Genomic DNA, 21,222 nt, shown 5'->3' with positions numbered 1-21,222 from the left:
CTCCAGCAAGCAGCTAGGAGCTGTTTCTGTTCAAAACTGAAAGCTGCTACAAGTAGAGTTGTCATTGAGTACTTTGCATGAACTTTGTGACAGAAAGAGAGAATTTTAGAACAAGCATTTTCAAATTTATCAGTTCTGGCCTCCCAGCCCTGAGGAACATTAGATGTGTGGATCCCTGGAAAAAGAATGAATAATTTGGCCTGTAATGAACAGGTTTGCTTTTCTTAATTACTGCTGGGAGGCAGCTCAGAGGGAATGCAAGACTGGAGGAGGATCTGGGAGCTGCAAAATAGGAGCCATTTGGGATTGCTCCATCTTACAAAGCAGAGTGAAGGAGGTTAGGCTGAGGAGCAGTGGCAAAGAACTGAATTTGGACTCTCTTGAGCCTTCTGAGGTCATGGGGCTGCTCTCCCAGATGTGGAAGGATAATTTCCCACCTTTGGGTTTGTTTGGTTCTGGCTCTGGATGGAGTTTGATGTGGTTTTGTGTTTCTGTGCAGTAATACAGCTCCTGTTTTTCCTGACATCGTTCTACTGTTTTCTCTCCACCCTTCCGGGCTCGTTTTGTTCCTGCCACCACTGAGAGCTGTTCTGTCTGCATGGGCTCCATTGTGGTGCAAATCCGTGTGCTGCAGTCCCGTCTCTGCCTTTGTAACCCGACCCAGGGCCAAGCTGTGCACTTCCCTGGAAACGGGGGCTGTCTGTGACACCCAGGGGACAGCCCTGTGTGACTGCCTGTCTGTGACACCCAAGGGACAGCCCTGTGTGACTGCCCTGTCTGTGACACCCAAGGGACAGCCCTGTGTGACTGCCGTGTCTGTGACACCCAAGGGACAGCCCTGTGTGACTGTCCTGTCTGTGACACCCAAGGGACAGCCCTGTGTGACTGCTGTGTCTGTGACACCCAGGGGACAGCCCTGTGTGACTGCTGTGTCTGTGACACCCAAGGGACAGCCCTGTGTGACTGCTGTGTCTGTGACACCCAGGGGACAGCCCTGTGTGACTGCCCTGTCTGTGACAGCCAAGGGACAGCCCTGTGTGACTGTCCTGTCTGTGACACCCAAGGGACAGCCCTGTGTGACACCCCAGTGTTTGACACCCAAGGGACAGCCCTGTGTGACACCCCAGTGTTTGACACCCAAGGGACAGCCCTGTGTGACTGCCCTGTCTGTGACACCCAAGGGACAGCGCTGTGTGAATGCCCTGTCTGTGACATCCAAGGGACAGCGCTGTGTGACTGCCCTGTCTGTGACATCCACAAAAAGCCATTTTTTCACCCCGTGTTGGCATACCCAGCTCCTACAGCAAACCCAGGGAAGGGATTTTGGCTCCCCAGGGCCCATCTGCAGCACAGAGAGTCCCACTGGGGTTTTTTTGGGGTTCTGGCAATAAAACTGGGGTTAAACACGGCCTGACCTGTTCCAAAAGAAGCTGCAGAGGAAGCTGTTGGTGCTTATTGAATCCTAACATTTTCCTGGGATCATTGTCTGGTGTTGCTCTGAGATTCCCATATTGAGGCCAGGTCAGGAGTCTGCAATTGGGATGTCTTACCTGAAATCACTGTAGTGGGAATTACTCCAGTAATAGGAAAAAATGCTTTATTTTGGGACAGTCTGAGCAAAATAGAAATGTTTTATTAATACATATACCCTGATTTTGGAGATCCTGCTTCAGGTCACCTCCAGGGGACTCTGCCTTGGCGGGGGTTTGGATTAGGTGTCCCCTGAGGTCCCTTCCAGCCCTGACAAATCTGAGATCCCGTTATCCCTGGTACAACTGCCTGAGGTGTCCACCTGTGTCAGCAGCTGCCCGGTTTCCAGCAGGCACCTCCCAGCCCACACTGAACACTTCCTTTTAGAAATAATTAATAACTCCTTTTAAAATAATTTATCATTTCCTTTTTGAAATAATTAATAATTACCCCTGGCCTTAAGCAGCTGGAGGCTGCTTGTTCTTCCACATCACTTCAGACCTGGCAGATGCATTACAGGCATGTGTAAAGTGCAGTTTACCTGTATAAAACGCAGCTTTAGGGTTACGAGTTTGCTACTCGTTACCTCTTCTGGGCGGCGTTTGTCGTGCAACCCACCTGCCTTGTGCTGCCTTTCGTTTAAACTTCAACAAGGGCGTTTAAGGCAGCGATCTTCCCGCGCAGACGCTCCGGGACTGACTGAGGGCCGGGCCCGAGCTGCGGGCGCGCCCCCCTCAGGCCCCGCCCCCGGGCCCGCCCCCGGGCTCTGATTGGCCGCCGCGCTCACCCCCGCGCTGCAGTTGGTGCCGCCGTGCGCCGTGTCCCCCCCGCGCCGGTGGCGTGGTTCGCTCCGCCCCGCCCTCCCGCCCCGCCGCCGCGCATCCATACTTGGCGATAGCCGGCGAGCCGCGCGCTGATTGGCGGGGAGCGGTGCGGGGGCGGGGCCGGTGCAGCTGACCCGGATGTTCACTGCCGGGCGGCGGCGGAAGCGGACGGGCCGCGGCGTCGAAGCGACAGGGACGGACCGGGAGGCGCCGCCGTTCTACCGCCCCGCGCACCCGCCCAGCCGACATGGTGAGCGGGCCGGCCCCGCGCCCGCAGCCGCGGCCCCGCCCTTCCGCACCGCCCCCCGCGCCGGGCCCCGCGCCCACACCGCCCCCTCGCACCGGGGGGCCTCGCCCGGCCTCCGCCGGGCGGCGGGGACGGAGGGAGGGACGGCCCAGGCGATGCCGCTGGGATGCAGGGAGGGCTGGCCCGGCCTGAGGGCGCTGCCGGGGGGGCGCTGGGGCTGGTGGAGGCTCTGCCCGGAGCTCCGCAGGGCCCGGAGGCGGGGGGCTCGCCCGGGGCTCCGCTGCCCGGTCACTGCCAGATGTCCGGTCCCGGTACCGGGCGGTGCTTCCAGGGGGAAGGATGTAGAGTTACACGGGCAATGCTTCCGCTTTCGCGGAGAACGGTGCCGCCCGGGGCGCTGGGAGCGCCGGGCCCGTGGCCGTGGTTCCCGTGCCCGAGCCCGGGCTGTGTCCCCGCCGGGGCCGTGGTTCCCGTGCCCGAGCCCGGGCTGTGTCCCCCGCCGGGGCCGTGGTTCCCGTGCCCGAGCCCGGGCTGTGTCCCCCGCCGGGGCCGTGGTTCCCGTGCCCGAGCCGGGCTGTGTCCCCCGCCGGGGCCGTGGTTCCCGTGCCCGAGCCAGGGCTGTCTGCCCCGCCTGGAGCTGCCCCTGGCCTGCGTGTGCTGGGCTCGCCTGGAGCTGCGAAATGCGGGAGAGCAGGGGGCTGCAGCCCTGGGTGCTGCTCCTCCACAGGGCTGGGAACTTTCCTTTCCCACGGGGAAACTCCAGTTTCCTCAGCCGTGTGCAGTGATCAGTCTCGCTGTGTTTCCCGAACGGATTAGCCCAGGGCACGAGCCCTCTCGATTCCCTTTGGTGCTGTGCAGAGGGAGCAGCCTCCGGCAGCTGGCCCGGGCCCTGCTCTGCTCCCTGCCTTGTGCACAGGGGCTTTTCCCGAGCCTCCTCAGGCACGGAGTCACTCGGAGGGAATCACATCACTTCATGCTCTTGGGGATTTGTGAGTCAGGTTTTCCAGCATGGCAATTCAACAATGTTCAAATGTGTTTAGCTCGCAAAAGAACAACAGCCTGGCTCTACAGCAGTGTGAAGGCCGTTTAACCACGCCAGTGTAATCCTTTACTTCTTGCCTTCATCCATAGGAATTTCAGAGGCAATGCCTTATGTTCTTCCTCTGGAGCTGGAGCCACCTGTGTCATGCAGGATAAAGATTTTAATGTCAGGTGAAAGGTGAGGAACAGTTATGATCAAAGTTCTGTTCCTTGTTGGTTCAAACAAGAGCAGGTGCTGCACCTGAGTCCTGGCAGCACAGAGCATCTCATTCCAGCTGTGGGCCTGATTTTAACACACTGACATCTGTGTGTGCAAGACCTGCCTTGGAATCTCAAACTGGGATTCCAGCAAACTCTCCTAACTTATGCCACTGCAAAAATTGTCACAGGAAAAGAGCTCAAAGAAAACAAGGAGGCTTCCTGGAAAGTCACAACAGTGGTACCAACTTCTTTGAAGGGGATATAAAAACAGCCAGTCAGGGTTTAGCTGTAACTGTGCCAGCTGTTTGGAGGAGGTACAGCACAGATCCTTTGGAAATTTCCTGAGTGTTATCAGGTTTTGCTGCTTTCTGGTTTTTTCATGTTTAGTTGTGGAGACCACTGGGAATAGGAGAAATTGGATCAGAACTTCCAGCACTGTTGTGGTGGTTTCCAATGTTGAGTGCACTCCAGGGATGAACCTGCAGCCTCCAGTTTCAACTCATGTGCAAACCCAGTGTTTTGGGTTCTTCCAGGATCTTTGCTTTTAGTGCTCTGAGACCAGAAGTGGAGCACTGGAAGGATGGAATGGCCCTTCCATTGCAGAGAGCAGTTGGTGTGGTGCAGGATATGGGTGAAACACCTTCCTGGTACCTCAGGGTTACCAACATCTGTGCAGAGCAGAGCTGGGAACCTTTGTCTCCTTGGAGAGCTCAGAGCTGTGCCCACATTTCAGTCAGGTGCTGTGCCCACATTTCAGTCAGGTGCTCAGGGAAACAGGGCAGGGCAACACATGAAGCTTGAAAATGCCTGGATGGATGGATGGTGTCTCCTGTGCTAAAAATAAATGGAATGCACAGTTCAGGGCAAAGCAGGACTTGGGAGAGTGGATCTGATGAGATTTCTGGAATTGTGGGTTATGAATGGATGGAATCCAGTTACTCTTTGTAAAAATAAAACCCTTCATTTCCAGGTTATGTAAACTGGCCTGATCATGTTAGCAAGGATTTCTTCTGCTATGCAACTCTTGAGGAAAGGAGGACAATTTTAGCAAAATTTATGATTTAATGATCCATAAATTCAGGCTGTCTAGTGTAGTGCTGGCTGGGCATCCTCCATCTAGGATTTGAGGCAGATAAGGAGCAGTGAAGCACAGCCCAGGGTGTGTGATGTGACAGTGACACCAGCACACACCTCCTGTGCTGCTCAGGGTCACTCAGATTTTCAGGCTGGGAGTTGTTTGTCTGGAATCAGAGCCCATCTGTGACCTGGTCATGTCCTTTTTGGACCTCCACCATGTGCTGTGGGGGTGTGGGGATGTTTTCAGTACCCACAGCAAGTCCTTTGTACCTCGTGCCTTTGAGAAACACCAACTTCAGCTTTTTGTAGAGTCTGTGTTGTATTAGGCAAGCCAAGTGTGTGAGCTTAGCTAAATGTTATCTTAAACAGCAAATGCCCAAAAGAACCAAGTCAGAGGATATCTCTGGGAGGGGCAATGCTGCCATTGCAGTGATGCTTCATCTGTGGTTTACTGGGCAGGGGAAAGCATTCAGCAGCTGAAGTTGTTCAAACAGGATTTCCTCATATGGTAAATATATATGCTGATATGGGACTAGTTCACATCTGGGAGTGAAACAGAATGAAAGTGCAGCTCAGCTCTTTTGGGTGACTATTTTTAGTCCTTATTAGTGGAGTTGAGTTGAGAAATTACTTTCTTTGGGAAAATGACAATGCTGCCCTTCTCAGTTTCCACAGCTGTCAGCTTTGCTTTCCATGCACGCCTTGACTTCCCTGGGTGAAGGATGGCTGGGGAGCTCGGGGTGCTCATCATCATCATCCAGCACTCCCCAGTGCTCTCTGCTGGTCCAGTTTGCCATTGGTGCATCAGAGAATGTGGAATGGTTTGATCTGAGAGGGACCTTGAAGCCCATCCCATTCCATCCCTTCCACTGTCCCAGGCTGCTCCAGGCCCCATCCAACCTGGACCTGGACCTTGGGCTTCCAGGAGTCCAGGGGCAGCCCCAGCTGCTCTGGGCAGCCTGTGCCAGGGCCTGCCCACCCTCCCAGGGAACAATTCCTTCCTTCCCACCCATCCCTGCCCTCTGGCAGTGGGAAGCCATTCCCTGTGTCCTGTCCCTCCAGCCCTTGTCCATAGTCTGTCACCATCCTTCCTGTCAGCTCCTTCAGGCCCTGGAAGGCCCCAGTAAGGTCATCCCAAAGCCTTAAAATTCAAATTTAGGCTCAGGATGCTTCTGTAGCCTGCATGGGCAGTGCCAGTGCCCCTGTTTGTCTTTGTGCCTGCCCTTTGTGGGGATGTTTGGTCAAATCCAAGGAGCTCCTTACCCTGCAAAGTGAACTTGTGGAGAAGTGTTTTGCTGCAATTTGAGCTGGTTTACACTCTGACAGACCCACCTCAAGGTAAAATAAAACTCTTTTCAGTGCCTGCTGAAGGGAGCAATTTTACTGGAGAAATGTGAGGTTCTGAAAAGTGCCTGTACCTAGTTTAGGGCTGTGGAATCCCAGGGTAGTTTGGGTTGGAAGGACCTTTAAGGGTCATCCTGGTCCAGTCCCCTCTGTGAGCAGGGACACCTTCCCTGGAGCAGGCTGCTCAGAGCCCTGTCCATGCTCAGCCCTGGTGCTTTACCCTGCTTTGATCCAATGTGCTTTCATAACCTTTCTTTCCAGGTGAAGGAGATGATTGCAGAAGTAGAAGATGCTCAAAAAAGATGCTGATCTTCTGTTTTGATCAATATGTTTTAGTCAATCGCTTTCTAAAGTGATTCATAAACTGATTTTTAAAGTGCATTATGAAATTTCCTGCTTTCCCACTGATTCATGCTGGGAGTCCTGAAGAGTTTAAAAAGCCTCAAGCAAATAAATCTTTGTGTCTCTCCCTAATGCAAGGAGAAAGGCCCAAAGCTTGTGTATGCTTCACTTCTTCCTAAGCCTTTGCCATTTCCAGGAATAAGGGCAAAAAAAAGCTCACTTAAAAACATGGGATTTCAAATTTGAATTTCCTTGCAGCAGAGGCTTCATCTCTGAAGGAGTAATTAATATGTCTGACCAGCACAAACTTTTCTCAGGCTTCCTGCTCTCTCTAGTTGGGCTTTAGCCCAAATTATGTTTGCTGATAGGTTGTGGTAATTAAAAAGCTTCTCTAACTTGAAGATCAGGAGCTCAGACCAGTGCAGTGGGGGTGTGGCCACTTCAGACTGGAGTATAAACTGATCTTTTTCTTCATTTCTGGTGTGCTGCCTTCTTAAATTATTTAATAGTCTGTGACTGAGGGGCTCCTCTGAGAAGTGACTGAGTGCTGTAGTGGAACCCTGGTTAAGGTGTGATAGAAACACTGGGAGGGTGAGAAACTCTTGTGACTTGAGCTGAATATCAATTCAGGGGTCCTGGACCTGACCCAGTGGCTAAAATTCCCTTCTTAGTCCTGTATCCTAAAGCAGGATGGGAACAGATGTTGCAGACAGGCTGTCCTGGGCAGTTGGAGCTCTTGCCTTGTGTGGTACATGGGACATTTGCTTTTGAGACCTCCTTGGTAGGGCACAAGGGGAAATGTGGTATTGAGGAAGTTTTCAAGCTCTGGTGGTTGATCTGAGAGGGTTTATCATTTGAGGAAGGAGCTTTGCTTGTTTCTCAGCTAAATCATTGTAATTCTCCCCTGGATTGCCAGATGCAGTGGAGCCCTGTCCTTCTCCTGTGCTTTTGATGCAGTGAAGTTTTGAGTGAGGAACTGAAAGCAGCCTCTATTCTGTTGTTTAGTGCCCAAAATTATCTTCTGTTAAGAGTGACTTTAGTTGCATTAGGTAATACCTGGTGCTGTGTTTCCTGGAGTGCTGGTCTGAGCCTTGGCACCAAGCACTAGATTAATTTCCTTGTATTCTCTGGTGCTGTTGTTTTGCCCTCCCTCCCTCTCTTAGGCTTTAGAAGGAAATATGCAGCTTGCTTTGAGCGCCTGCTCTTTGTGCCACACCTTCCAAGCTGGGCTGAAGAATCAGGGAATGGATTTGCAGGCACTTGACTTATCTGGCTGCCCTGCTCAGAAGTTGCCTGCTTTATTCCTGCTCTATGCAAATTAAACCTCACTAGTTCATATTTCATCAATGGACCTGCATTACTTCAGTGCAGGGTTGGTTTGGGAGCCCTGGCTCTGGCTTTAGCCCCTGGGGACAGGAGTCCAGGTGTTGCAGCCCTGCTGCAGAGCCTGTCCCTCCCTGCCTCTGGAGGGGATGTGTCCCTCCCTGCCTCTGGAGGGGATGTGTCCCTCCCTGCCTCTGGAGGGGATGTGTCCCTCCCTGCCTCTGGAGGGGACTGGACTGTCCATTCCCTGGCTCTGGAGGGGACTGGACTGTCCATTCCCTGGCTCTGGAGGGGATGTGTCCATTCCCTGCCTCTGGAGGGGATGTGTCCCTCCCTGCCTCTGGAGGGGATGTGTCCCTCCCTGCCTCTGGAGGGGACTGGACTGTCCCTCGCTGGCTCTGGAGGGGACTGGACTGTCCATTCCCTGGCTCTGGAGGGGATGTGTCCATTCCCTGGCTCTGGAGGGGACTGGACTGTCCATTCCCTGGCTCTGGAGGGGATTGGACTGTCCTTTCCCTGGCTCTGGAGGGGACATCATCCGCACAGAGTGGAGCCCCGTCCTTTCCTGCTGCACTGCCTTGGAATTTCAGTCATGTCCTTGTTGCAAAGTGGGTGTGTTACGAGCCTGGGTGAAAGCAGAACTCAGGAGCTCACAGTTTTAGCAGCATCAGCTGAAACAAGGCTGAAAACAGCACTTAAGTAAGAGGATTTTGTGCGGAAGGAAAAATGTTTGAGACTGCACTGAAGACAGAAGCTTAGTGGTTGCCTGAAGCCACCATAAATAAAATACTCTTTATTCTCTCAGGGAGTTTTGTTTGTGTTTCTTTAGGTGATACTTTTTCTCTTTTCCATTAGACAAACTGCTGAGTTTGACAGTGATGTCGTGTTACCTGCCTTCCCTGGACATTTTTGCCTTGGTAAATACCAGGATTTAAAAAGCTTCTGTCAGGCCTGGCTGCCAGCCTGGGCTTGCAACCCGAGACAGGCTCAGGAAACAAGAGATGGGGCTTTTGGTGTGTTAATTCAAGGGAGGAGAGAGGCATGAAATGGAGGAATGAGGTAAAATATCAGCTGCATTGTGCTGACTACAGCTGTATTTATCCAGCAGGTGCTGCCACCCTGCAGATCCAGGTGTCATCGAGAGAGGTTTGGGTGTGATCTTGGCTCAGCATTGATGGTGCTCCACTGGGTGGCCAAAAGCAGCTTCAGGTAGCCATGAGTCCAGGCAGGGCTAATCCAGAGCTTGGTGAGGTGCAGAGTGGCCAGGTGGAATAACTGTTAACTTCATGTGGGAGTGAAGGAAAAACCTGATGGGGGTTGAAGCTGGCACGGGTGTGCCAGGTGAGCCCTGCTCCCACAGAAAGTGTCACCCCTGCTGGGAACGGCCACAGAGCCTGTGTGGAGCTGGCTGCCTGTGTGCAGGTGTGATGGAGAGCAGCTCAGGTGGGTTCAGACGTGATGAAGAAGGCATGAAAAACCTGCAAGGATGGGCAGGTCTGGGAATTCCAGCAAAGGAAGGAATTCTGGCAGCTGTGAACATGTTGTTAGGAGTGATATTCCTATGGCTATAGGTGTGCAAAACCAGGAGCTTCCTCCTTTAAACCTTGAATTCCTGGGGCAGACCTGGGCTGTTGGGAGCTCTGCAGGGCAGTCACTGAGCTATGTCATGTGTGACCCAAGCAGAAGGCATATTAACCTACTTTCCTGACCTTTGAGGAATGGGAGAACTTTCAGGGAAGAGGGCTAATGAGAGATCCTCTGTCTCCTGCCTGCCTTGCCAGGCATCCGGTTACTTGCAGAGTTATCTCCTGAATTTACAACCCTGGCTGCAGCCTCCAGGAGCTGGAAAGTGCTGAGTTTGCACTTAAGCCAGGCAGCTGTTGGCTCCACAGAGAGCTGGGATAGAGCAAATCCTGAATTTGGGATGTTGACACTGTTAGTTCTGCTGTCAGTAAGCACAGGGTGTTTGCTGTCACCTTCAGATACAGTGCATGCTCCCTGCTGCTCCACAATGTGTATTTTCTCAAATGTTTTTGATGTGATTTCTCACAAAACTGCATTTAAGTTGCAGTTGACTGGAAGGAGAACCTGGATCTGTCAGGCCAAGACCAACTTGCCCAACTTTGCTCTTTCTGCACAAAAAACTTCTCCATTTTAATTGAGCAGTTCCAAAACTTTTGTGACCAGCCTGATTGGAACATGAAACAAACAGGAGTGCAGAGAAGAAAAGAGCATTTGAAAAGGTCATTGGGCATTAGCAGGATTAAAAGAAAGCATCACAAATGACATGTTTGCAGATGGTCAGGATGGCAAATGGCAGTGCTGAATCTCAGAGCTGCTGTATTTGTAGTAATTATGGTTTCAATTAAAAAAAATGAAAGAAATGACCCCTGTAAAAATTGAGCAGCCCTTCTCTAGGGATGGACTGGGGCTCTTCCTCAGAAGATTTGAGTGGAAAGCAGGAAGACAGTGTGAGAAACAGGTCACCAGACTTGTGAACTGACTCAGACCTACTGCATTGGGTGATTTCAAAACATTTTGGGGCACAAACACACTTGTGTTCATCTCTCCTGGTAGTGAAACCAAGTGTTGCAGCTGCCTCAGGAAGAGTTTGCAAAATCAGGCCAAGTTCTTGTCTCTCAGTGCTGTGCTCTAACAGGTTATTTGCATTTTGTTTAGCTAAGATTTCCTATCTGTAGTTAGAGCTAACATAGAAAATATTATTTTTGTGAAATCTAGACTTAAAATGGGGAAAATCCCCCACTGTGCAGTTACATTAATCATAAAACCTGTTGGCAAAGTTGGTCAGTTCTACAGGCAACTTCAATGTCTTTAATCCATTTATTAGAAGTTTAGCATGGTTTTTTTTGCAATCTGTGCAACTTTTATCTGTAGCCCCACTTTCCACTTTCATGTGGGGCTGGCAGATTGCATAGTCACTCACTGCCACGATTTATGGGGAAGTGACTTTTTGCAAACTTTATGCTTCACAGGAATTCTTGGCACCAGATGAAAGCCAGTAAATTGCATTGTCATGTTCAATGACAAGTTTAATAAATAAAACATTGTTTCTGTTACCCAGAAGACAAATGCTAGTGCAGAAATCATTAGTGATCCTGGCAAAAGGTCGGGATGAGAAGCTGATCCCAGAAAGCCTTGGTGCTGCTCCATGCTGCTCTCCTGGTGGTGTGTGATGGCTCTTTTCCTTGGGCACATGATGGAAACTTGCCCTGGATTTATAGAAACTAAAGGGATACGTTAGTTTTGAGAGTAGACCCAAGGATGTGCCACCTGGAAATACATCCTTGCTGGGAAGGAGGTGCCAAGGAAATGTTAATTTTTCCCTGTGTGCTGTGCACCTCTGTAGATGTGCTAACAGGAACTGCATCTGGTCAGAGAACACCTACAGGGCTGGAAACCACCTGCAGAATGTGCTCCTGGAGATGCCTGATCCTTACTTGTGAACAGTTAGGGAATTGCAGACAAGTGCCCTGCTCCAGGCTATCAGGGGTTGTAGCTCTTCTCCCTGGGTGTAAAATGTTTTGAACAGCTGGTTGGTCCCTGAGATCAGGCTGCAGGCAGCTCTGGATTGTTTAGAAGCTCACAGATGGGAGTGCCTTCAGTGTATTAGAAGCCACTTGATGATTGTTTTAGAGTTGGGCTGGGGTGTTGGGCTTGTCCTGGGGGCAGGGAGCTGGCCTGGTTTGGAGGTGGGAATGAGGAAGGGAAATCAGGCTCAGCTGATTGCAGGGATGCTTGGAAGAGCTGCTGGAGGCTGAAGGGATAACCAAGGATTTGGCAAAACACTGGTCCTTGAGCTTGTCTGGAGGAGGAGGAGATCTCTTTGGTAGCTGCCCTAGAAGCCCATTGCTGCTCCTTTAATCTGTGCAGGACTTGCCCTGGCTGGATTGGCAGCCTGAAATGGTGAGAAGCATCCCATGTCAGCAGCACTCTGGTGCCAAAGAAGGTGAAGCTGCCTTGCCTCTCTCCTGCCCATGGATTATTTTAGTTCCTCTTCATGAGGCTTCAGGGCAGATGTATGAGCTACTTGTTCCTAGAGAACCTCTTCAAGGAGGTCCCTCCTGTCCCTCTGAATTTCACCTGAGTTCCATTCCTGGAGCAATGGAGGACAAAAGCTGCTCAGTGTTTTTGTGGTTTTTTGGCTGTGTTTGCAGTGTGTACAACACCAACACCTGAACTCAGGGAACAAGTTGTGAGAGTGTGTTCAGTCATTTATTGGGGCTAGTGCTGCTGTGTGCTCAGTTGTACTGAGAAGTTGGAGCACTGCAGAATGAGATGAATAATGGGCAGGAGGACATCTCCAAGGAGGATTCGCTGACTCAGAAGCTGTGACGTGACTTGTACAATTGCTCTGTAAATAAGTACAGATTACAGGGGACCTGGGGGAGCCAGAGCACAGCAGCCTCTGCTAAAGCCTTCTGATCCATCACTTCTTGCTTTTATTTTAATCTCTAATCCTTCTCACTTGGTTTTCGTGGAAGGAGTGGTGGCAGCACTTGGGGCTGTTTGGGCTTGACCACAGCAAATTGGGCTGAGCTCGTTCCTGAGCATTCCATGTGCTCAGAAGTGTTGGAGATAATAAAAACCACTGCATCCATCCCAGCCAAAACCAGACAAAGGTAAAAGTGGCTGGAGAGAATGAGGTCTGCATCAGTGTCTTGTTTTTTAATAATCTTTGACCTTTTATGACAGTCCGCAGCAGAGTCTGTGTTCAGGTTTTATTACCTTTGATTGTTTCCTAACTGTGCTATTGCTGTTTCTCCCCAGCACACCTTGCTGTCACAGAGCTGTGATTTATGAGTCCATTACAAATGGTTTTAGATAGGATCTGCCAGAGGAGGGTTAATAGTCAAGGGAAAAAATCATGTGGAAAAACAGATTGTGAGGAATATGTGCAGCTGATGGAAATGTCATGAGTGCAGAACTTCTCTGGGCTTTCCCAGGTCAGACAGTTCCCATCTAATATCCTACAAAGTGAATGCTGACAGCTGAGAAGGGAACCTTGCAACTTAACATACTACTGTACTTTTTATTACCCAAGGGTTACAATAATTCAAGCCTTGCTGCAGCTTCTAGCAGTAATACTATCCTATTGTGTAATTGGAAAAGGGAATCTTCTGCCCTTGCAGCTCTGGAAGTTGGCAGGGATTAAAATGACGAGCAGGAGGGGAAGCTGGGTATCTGTTTCAATTAAAAAAACTTAGTGTTGTAGTACCACAAAGCTGAAACATTAGTCAGACATTCCTGTTGGGAGAACTGACAGGAAATATGTGATTTACAATCTTGGGTATGTCTGCAGCTTGAAAGGAAGGAAAAAGTCATTTGCTGGTTGTGTACTTCTGAGCCTGGATTAGTTTACAGAGATATTTTGCCTGCAAACTGACCAGTGACCAGAGTGATCTGATGTGAGGTTGCTTTGAATTGCATGGCATTGAGCAGATGTTCTGGTTGCACTGTCTCATGAGGTTTTTACCTTATATTTTTGCTGTCTGAACATTGATATGGTTGTTTGTACTTTGAATTTGGATAACCTTTCAGATGCTGGTGTTGGCTGGAACTTGGGTGTGAAGTGTCTCCAAGGTGTTTATCTGTCACATCATCATCAGGGGTGTGGCTTTTTCACCTGCAGTAATTTCTGGGTCCACCAGTTGTTCTCAGCTGATGTCAGAGATGGAAAAGGGAGTTGGGAGCATCGTCATGCCTGGAGCAGCAATGTTGTACTGGGTTTGCTGGCGGAAAAGATTTGGTGGCCTGAATAATAATAATAATAACAATAACAATAGTTATTGTTATTAATTCTTCCCAGGAAGGGCTGAAGTGGGAGGAGCTCCCACTGCTGTAGCATGGAGCTGTCTCAGCTCTTGGCTCAGCGAGTTGCAAGTGGGGCTAGTACAGAAATAGAGCCCAGAAGTGAAACCAGCCTGGGTTCCTGTTTGAAAACACTGCCCAGCTCTGTTTGTGCTCAGCAATAACAGGCTCAGATGAGCAGGAGTGTCCCAGCAGAGGTGTGGAGGGATGTTCAATCTGCAGGGCTTTGTGATAAATGGGACCAAATTCCTGCTGACTACCAGGCCAGGAGCTTTAAATGAGTCTTTTACCTCCTTTCAAGTGGAATGGCCTTGGGAGAGCTGCAGGTTTGTGTAAGCCCTCCTGGAAGAATGAATATAGGTGAAGTCTCAGGTAACTGGCAGTGGAGAACTGTCCATTGCCACACTTGGGAATGAAGCCTGTGGGTTTCTGTAAATGTGTGCAGTCAAAAGCACTTGTAAAAATATTTTAGAAATGCAGAATACCTGTAGGAACTCAGCCAAGTGCTGGTGTCTGTTGGAAAGAGCAAACAGATGAACACTTCAGTGAGGTGTTCCTGGTTCTGCTGGAGCTGGAGAGGCTCTGGATGTGCCTCCTGGTGCAGAAGGGCTCCTTGGTCAGTGCCAGGGCTGTGCCAGGGCTGCAGGTCAGGTTTGGTGCCAGGAGCAGCTCTCTGCTCCCAGCTTTGGGTGGGCTTGGCTCAGCTCCTGTTTGCTGGGGATTCCAGCACACAGTACCTTGTGCCCCTCACCCCAAGGAGCTCTAGACATGGCAAGTGGGAGTCAAAAGCAAGTCCAGCTTGCTGCCTGTTTCATTTTTTGTGATTTCCATACCTATGGTAACTACCTGGGATTTTTTATTTGTGTTTTCTGCACTGAATGACATCTGCCCATAGTCAGCCTTTAAAATTAAGGTGCACAGCTGTACCCTTTTACAACTGCACGTTTATACAATTATTTTTATTAATTTTTCAGCACATTTGAACTTTAACACAGAGTGCCCAGATGACCTGTGGCTGTTGTGAGAGGGTTTCTCTTTTGTAAATAAGCAAAATACAGCAAAGAGACCAAAAAGAAGAGGAGATGCAGACAAAGGAAGCTGTAAAATAACTAGTACAGACATTCTCATAATCTTTTTCCCTGGGGCAGTGCCATGGGAATGCTGTAACAGGTGCTTAAGTGGAGATTCTAGATAGGCAAACATCTTTAAAGGAAACTTATTAAAGAGCTTTCATCTAAGCTAATATTTTTAGTCTTTTGAGATTCCTATGATCTCTAAATCCTTCAGTGACTTCAGCTGTAATAAAACTTCATTTAGAATTTCTGTCTGAACTCCCTGCTCCTCCACAGGAGGTTCTGGGCTGGATGAAACAGGAATGATGGAAAAGGACCTCCTGTCAGGTAAACACTGAGCTCATTAAGTGCTGCAAGCTCAAAGAGCTTGGCTGTGGGAGCAGCCCAGCCTGGGAGACAGCCTGTCTGATCAGCTGCCCAGAGAGCAGGAGCCTCTCTTGGGTAAAGGCAGAAATTCCATGGAAATGTTTTGTCTGGAGGCCTGGTAAGAAACCTGGTCTTCAGCATGTGATTTTATAGAATTAAGCAAATGGGAATTCAGGACAGGTGAAGTTTAGAGAAGTAGGTGGGGTGTGGGGGTGTTTGTGGGTCTCCAGGACGAGGGGAGAGATGAGAATCTTGACTCCATGTTTCAGAAGGTTGATATATTATTATATTATATTATAGTATAGTATATTATAGTATAGTATATTATAGTATATTATAGTATAGTATATTATAGTATATTATATTATAGTATATTATACTATAGTATACTGTAGCATATTATACTATAGTATATTATACTATACTATATTATATCACATCATATCATATAACATATAATATATTTATTATATTATATTTATTATATTATATACTAAAACTATACTAAAGAATGAGAAAGGATTTCATCAGAAGGTTAGAAAAGAATGAGTAATAAAATCTTGTGACTGACCAGTGAGTCTGACACAGCTGGACCATGATTGTTTTTACTTGATGACCAATCTACATGAGACCAATCAAAGATGCCCCTGTTGCTAAGCCATCTCCAGACCACATTCCATAGCCATCAGAGAGTTATTGTTTACATTTCTTTTCTGAGGCTTCTCAGGAGAAAAATCCTAGCGAAAGGATTTTCATGCAATGTGTCAGTGACAGTGAGGTTTGGCACGTCCTGAGCTCCCCCAGAGCCCCTTCCTCTGACAGCTGTGGGGAGGCTCTGGGGGGATTCAGCTCCTCTGATCCAGTGCCACTCTGAGAGCTGCAGTGGCAGCGCGTGCTGGGATTTTCACCCCCTGTGACACCAGGCAGCTCTGTGCTGCTGGCACCTGGGATGTGCTCCCTGTCGCTGTGTGTCACTGCCTGCAGCTGCTCCAGCTCCTCCTGCTGGGTTTGACCACACACCTGCCTTCAAATCTTCACCTGCAGAGCAAGAACCAGGAGCAGAGGATCCTGGTTCACTTCCCTGTTCGGTTCTGAACTAGGATGTACCAGATGTCTCTGGTACCACTTTGCTCTGTGATTTGTCAGCTTGTGTTGCCTTTTTGACCATTCCAGCTGGATTTATGCTGGATTAAAGTGGCTGAATAACCGTGGATTTAGGGACACAACTGCAGCAGAACCTGCCTTTATTTTGGTGCTTTAGGAGATCTGCTGGCAAGCTGTTTAATTACCTAAATGCTCTGTGAGAAGCTGAGGAGTCCTGCTGCTCAGCCTTGCTTTTCCAAACTCCTGGTACCAGGGAAATGCACTGTTCCAGGCACTGTATGGGCCTGGATATTTTTGTTTTTCCATTGCACACAGCCATGGATGTCAGCTGTGTCTGAACCCCTTGGGGGATCTCTGCCTTAAACAATCCTGCTCGTGTCTTTTACAGCTGTTACTGAATATTTTGGGTAAAAATGGGCACTCCAGGTTCTCTTGGTTAATCCATAAACACTGCAAGTGTGCATTCTCCTCCATGCTGTGTACTTTATTTTCAGTTTGCCTCCCTGTAAAATACTTACTCTGGGGTTGCAGCCTTAGTGGTGGTTTGTAACATCCTTCCCTAGGCTTTTTTGTCTTTTAAACAATTCCAGCTGGCAGAGGAGGACAGAGCACTTCCCTGAGTGTTCCCATGATCACAAGTGAGGAGCAGAACCCTGTGACAGTGTCTGTGACAATGTGCCAGGTTTCCTTCCTGGATGCAGGGGGCCGCAGGAGGCACAGACTATACCTGGGAAGGGAGATCCCTCCTGGCATGGCTGCACAGCTGGGCAGGCACAGGCCACCTCCAGAGTCTCTGGCCTTGGGGTCTCAGAGTTCAGTAGCTGAAAGTGAGGAGTTCCTTCCCATGGCCATCTGATGAACAGCTTCCTAATGGATGTCCATGAAACTCCCTCCTTCCCTCATTCCACAGGTTTGGCTTAATTGCAGGAAACTTGGCTTCCTGTTTCTCCCTGTCCTGGGGGCTGCTGTGTTGGATAATGTGATAATGGAACTGTGTTGGTATTGAAGCTGTTTTCAAATAAGACTTTGGGAGCTTGACAGAACACGGGAGGGTGAAATTAAACCTCAGCTCGTGGGATTTGGGTGGCTGGAAATGGCAAAGAGAAAATGGAGGGGAGGAGCAGTGAGAGCAAACTGGTTGTGCTTCACCTGGCCTGGGATCAAAGGAACTTGTGCAGATTTTGGGTGCTCTTAGGTCAGCAGGAAAGTGTCTGTTTGTGTCTGTTGGTGGACAGGACAGCTAAAGGTTATGTCAGCACCGTGGTTCAGCTCCTCAGGTGTCTGGGGCACGTGTTCTGACCCTGAAGTGGAGTTTAAGGTTGTTTGTGTCAGAATTGGTGTGAGAGCAGCTACAGTGAGCCCTTTGCAGAAAGCTGCTGTGTTAGTTCTAAATAACTGATCCCTGATTTCTTAGGTACAGGCAGCTCTTGATGTGTGCTTTGTAGGAAGAAGGAAATAATGGATAATGCTTTATGTGCGTGTTTCATTCTGGTTTTCTGATAAAGCTGCAGGGCAGAGGGAGCTCTGTGGTGGAACAGAGTTTGTCTTGGATGCTGGTTATCTCAGACTGATCAGTGCAGATGAGGGAGTGTTAAACCTGCTTTGGGAGAAGGAACTTTCAGTTCCCTAACCCAGGTTATTACTGAGATAGTGTGGAAAAACAACACAACAACACAACATTAAACACTTTCAGAAACATTGGAAGGAGTTTGGTGAGGTAAGAACTGCACTCCTTTCTATCAACTGCACGGTGTTACGTTGCCAAGTCAATAATCCACAATCAAATGCAGTGAATTTTATTTGTATTAAAGCAAAGCATGCTGCTGCTGGGAGCTGTGTGTTGTGTTTCCTGTTGTGACCAAGGGCTCTTCTTGTTCTTGCAGAGTGACCAGCAGCTGGATTGTGCCTTGGATTTGATGAGGCGCCTGCCTCCACAGCAGATAGAGAAGAATCTCAGTGACCTCATTGACTTGGTGAGTACTGGGTGCTTCCCAGGAAGTGCCTGTTGACAAAGGCTTGGTATGTAAGAACTTCTGGGGCAACTGGAAGGTCTGGTGTGGTATTTTCAGGGTCCCCAGGACGAAGGAGGAATTGAGAGTCTGACTCCATGTTCTTAGAAGACTAATTTATTATGATATGATATTATGCTATACTAAAACTGTACTAAAGAATAGAGAAAGGATACAGAGAGAAGGTTACAAAGAATGATCATGAAAACTCATGACTGCTTCCAGAGTCCTGACACAGCTGGCTGTGATCGGTCATTAAGTCAAAACAATTCACATGAAACCAATCAGACAACCACCTGTTGGATAAACAATCTCCAGCCACATTCCAAAGCAGCAAAACACAGGAGAAGCAATCAGATCATTATTATTTTCGTTTTTCTCCGAGGCTCTTCAGCTTCCCAGGAGAAGAAATCCTGGCAAAAGGATTTTTCTAGAAAATATGGCAGTGGCAGTCTGGTGATTTGTCTGTCCCCTTGTCTTTGGGCAAGGTTGAACAAACAACCACTGGCCAAGCAATGTCAGGAATGCAGGGGTTGTTTTGGGCTGTGTGTGCAGGGACACTTAGTGAGTGTGAGCAGTCATTAGCAGCTCTCCTAATGAGCTCAGCCCAGGTGCCAGCTTGGAGGCTGCTGCTGCAGTTTGGGACAGTGAGTGCAGATGGATGCAGGCCCTTGCACCTGGGTATTATCTCCTGATAAACAGCCTGCTGTGTGGAGCTCTGGGAGCTGCAGTGGCTGTGCTGCCCCACATGCTGCAAAGACACTGCTGAGAAGGTCTGGGCATCTGGAGAACACCCAAATCTATTTATAATTTGTGCTCTCTCAGATGTTCTGCAGTCTAGTGTCAAAAACCAAATCTGGCTGACCATCTTGTGTCTGATATCTTTTTTTTTGCTTGTCCCTGGAACTTTTTGTTGTCCTTTGCACACTGCTAGGGAGGAAAACTGATGTAAGAAGGATTTCTAGGCTTGTTGCAAGTGGCACATCCTGTGATGCACGTTTGGGCTGTAATAACCTGGTCTGTGCCAAATGTCCCTTCAAACAGAGTGTGGCACAGTTGCCTCTGGAGTAACTGAAGGTGTTACTGAAATAAGGATTTTATCTGTACAGGGTCTGCTAGTGGGAAAACTGGATTCTGTTGTCCACTCTAAATACATTGCTTATTTCTGACCTAAGCTTCTAAATTTGTGCAGAAGAGCAGCTGCTCACCAGGTAGAGATTTGGTTGGGAGGTGCTTCTAAAGTTGGTGTTGGTAAGCTGTGGTCAAAAAGTTGTGGCTGGCTTAAATTTATCAAACTCTAAACATTTCTTTTACTTATGTAAGCCAAGGTACAGGTAAGAGAGCTCTGGGGGTCAGGAAAGAAATTATTCCCTGCAGGAAAGGATTATTTCTCTCTCTTGAAACCATTTAATAATTGGCTACATCTGTGCCCCCAAAACCCTTGGCAACCTAAAGCATCATTTTTGTGGCTGTGGCTGGAGGTGGGACACAAGTAACTAAGTCTCTGATCTGATCTGGTGTGACATGGTTGGTTTTGTGATGAAATTGGGAGGACTGAGCCTGTGTTGGGGTCTGAGCAGCTCCCAGGACCACTCCAAACAAGGAGTTGTTTGGTCAGCCATGGTAAGCTTGACTGTGTAATTGGTCTGAGGTTTTTTAATGACTCAGAAAATTGCTGGGTACCTCTAAATGCTGGAATTACTTTTGGATGGTGCTCATTAGTGCTCTACATGCTTTCCATCAGCAACACATTCCCTAGGCTCCTTTTCACAGTGTAACATGAATCAGACCACTTTGGGGGCTGTTAGGAGGAGGGTCTGTGTCCCCCACACGAGGCAGTGCAGCCCCTCCTCTGGGGCTGAGATGAAATAATTTATTAAATCCAGCACGATTCCTTTATTGCTGAGACACCTGTAGAGCTGTTCTGCAGCCACTCAGCCTTGAGCTCCTGGAGTGTGCCCTGGTTAGACAAGAGCAGTGGGTGCTCTGCCACCTCTGATGGCTCCAGAAACATCAGGAGCCAGACTGGAGCAAACAGATTTTTGACCTTTTTTTGGCAAATTTCATCCCGACCTTTACATCTGTCATTTTGATTCTGCTGCCTGTCCCATTAGCAGGCAATAACCTCCTTGGGGAAAAAGGGCAGACTCCAAATGCTCAATGAGCATGAGCAGGTTCATTGAACTGAGGGGAAGAATTGTAAAACATGGCACCCTGACTTCTTGGCTCCCTTGGGCTGGGTTTCCTTGCTCAGTCCAGTGCCACAGTGGAGGAGGTGGGAAGCAGAGGCTCATGTCAGTATTTGGGGTGAAGTTTAGGGTATTACTTGAAGTCTGTTTGCAGCTCAGTGTGCCATGGTGTTTTCATAGGATTTAATCTCCAGACTGATGGTGGCTGCTTGCTTAAGATCCATTGAAAGGAGAGAAGATGGCTCAGAAATGTCATTGTATGTAAAGAGTTTTCCAAAACTGACACAGTAAGGAACAGGCATCTCCTTCCCAGAGTCCCAGAATGGTTTGTGCTGGGAGGGACCTGTAAGCTCATCCAGTCCCACCACCTGCCATGGGCAGGGACAGCTTCCATGAGAGCACCTCATTCCCAGCCTTGTCCATCCTGGCCTTGAACACTCCAGGGATCCAGGGGCAGCCACAGCTTCTCTGGGCACCTGTGCAGACCCTCACAGGAAGGAATTTCTTCCCAATATCCCATCTAACCCTGCCCTGGTATGCTATTCCTGCTGGAAGGATGACCACACCAAGCTCCCTCCCTGACGTCCCTCTTACTCTCTCCATGTTCTTCTGCCTGTGGCTCATGCAGGAGCATCTTGGTACCCAGCTGAATACATGGAGTACATCCAGGGCTGTCCATGACTGCCCCCAAGTGTTGTGCTGACAAGGGAAATGGCCCAAACTTGAACAGAAGTAAAAGGGTGGGTGGAAGAAGAGAATTTTTGGGTCACTGGCCCTCATCAG

At 49.1% G+C, this 21,222-nt stretch overlaps 1 protein-coding gene across 2 annotated transcripts in view; it reads left to right on the top strand.

The window, feature by feature from the left end:
* Window positions 1-2,403: 2,403 nt before the first annotated feature.
* Window positions 2,404-21,222, top strand: part of CAPZB (capping actin protein of muscle Z-line subunit beta) — a 60,839-nt gene continuing 42,020 nt past the window's right edge. For both annotated transcript variants that reach the window (XM_030963726.1, XM_030963725.1), the window contains exons 1-2: window positions 2,404-2,544; window positions 18,125-18,214. In XM_030963726.1, the coding sequence (XP_030819586.1) occupies window positions 2,542-2,544; window positions 18,125-18,214 (93 nt within the window). In that variant the 5' untranslated portion in view covers window positions 2,404-2,541. The remainder of the gene's footprint in view (window positions 2,545-18,124; window positions 18,215-21,222) is intronic.

This window comes from Camarhynchus parvulus, chromosome 21 (genome assembly GCF_901933205.1).
Source record: "Camarhynchus parvulus chromosome 21, STF_HiC, whole genome shotgun sequence".
Classification (NCBI taxonomy): Eukaryota; Metazoa; Chordata; class Aves; order Passeriformes; family Thraupidae; genus Camarhynchus; species Camarhynchus parvulus.
This window is presented reverse-complemented; position numbering and strand designations above follow the sequence as displayed.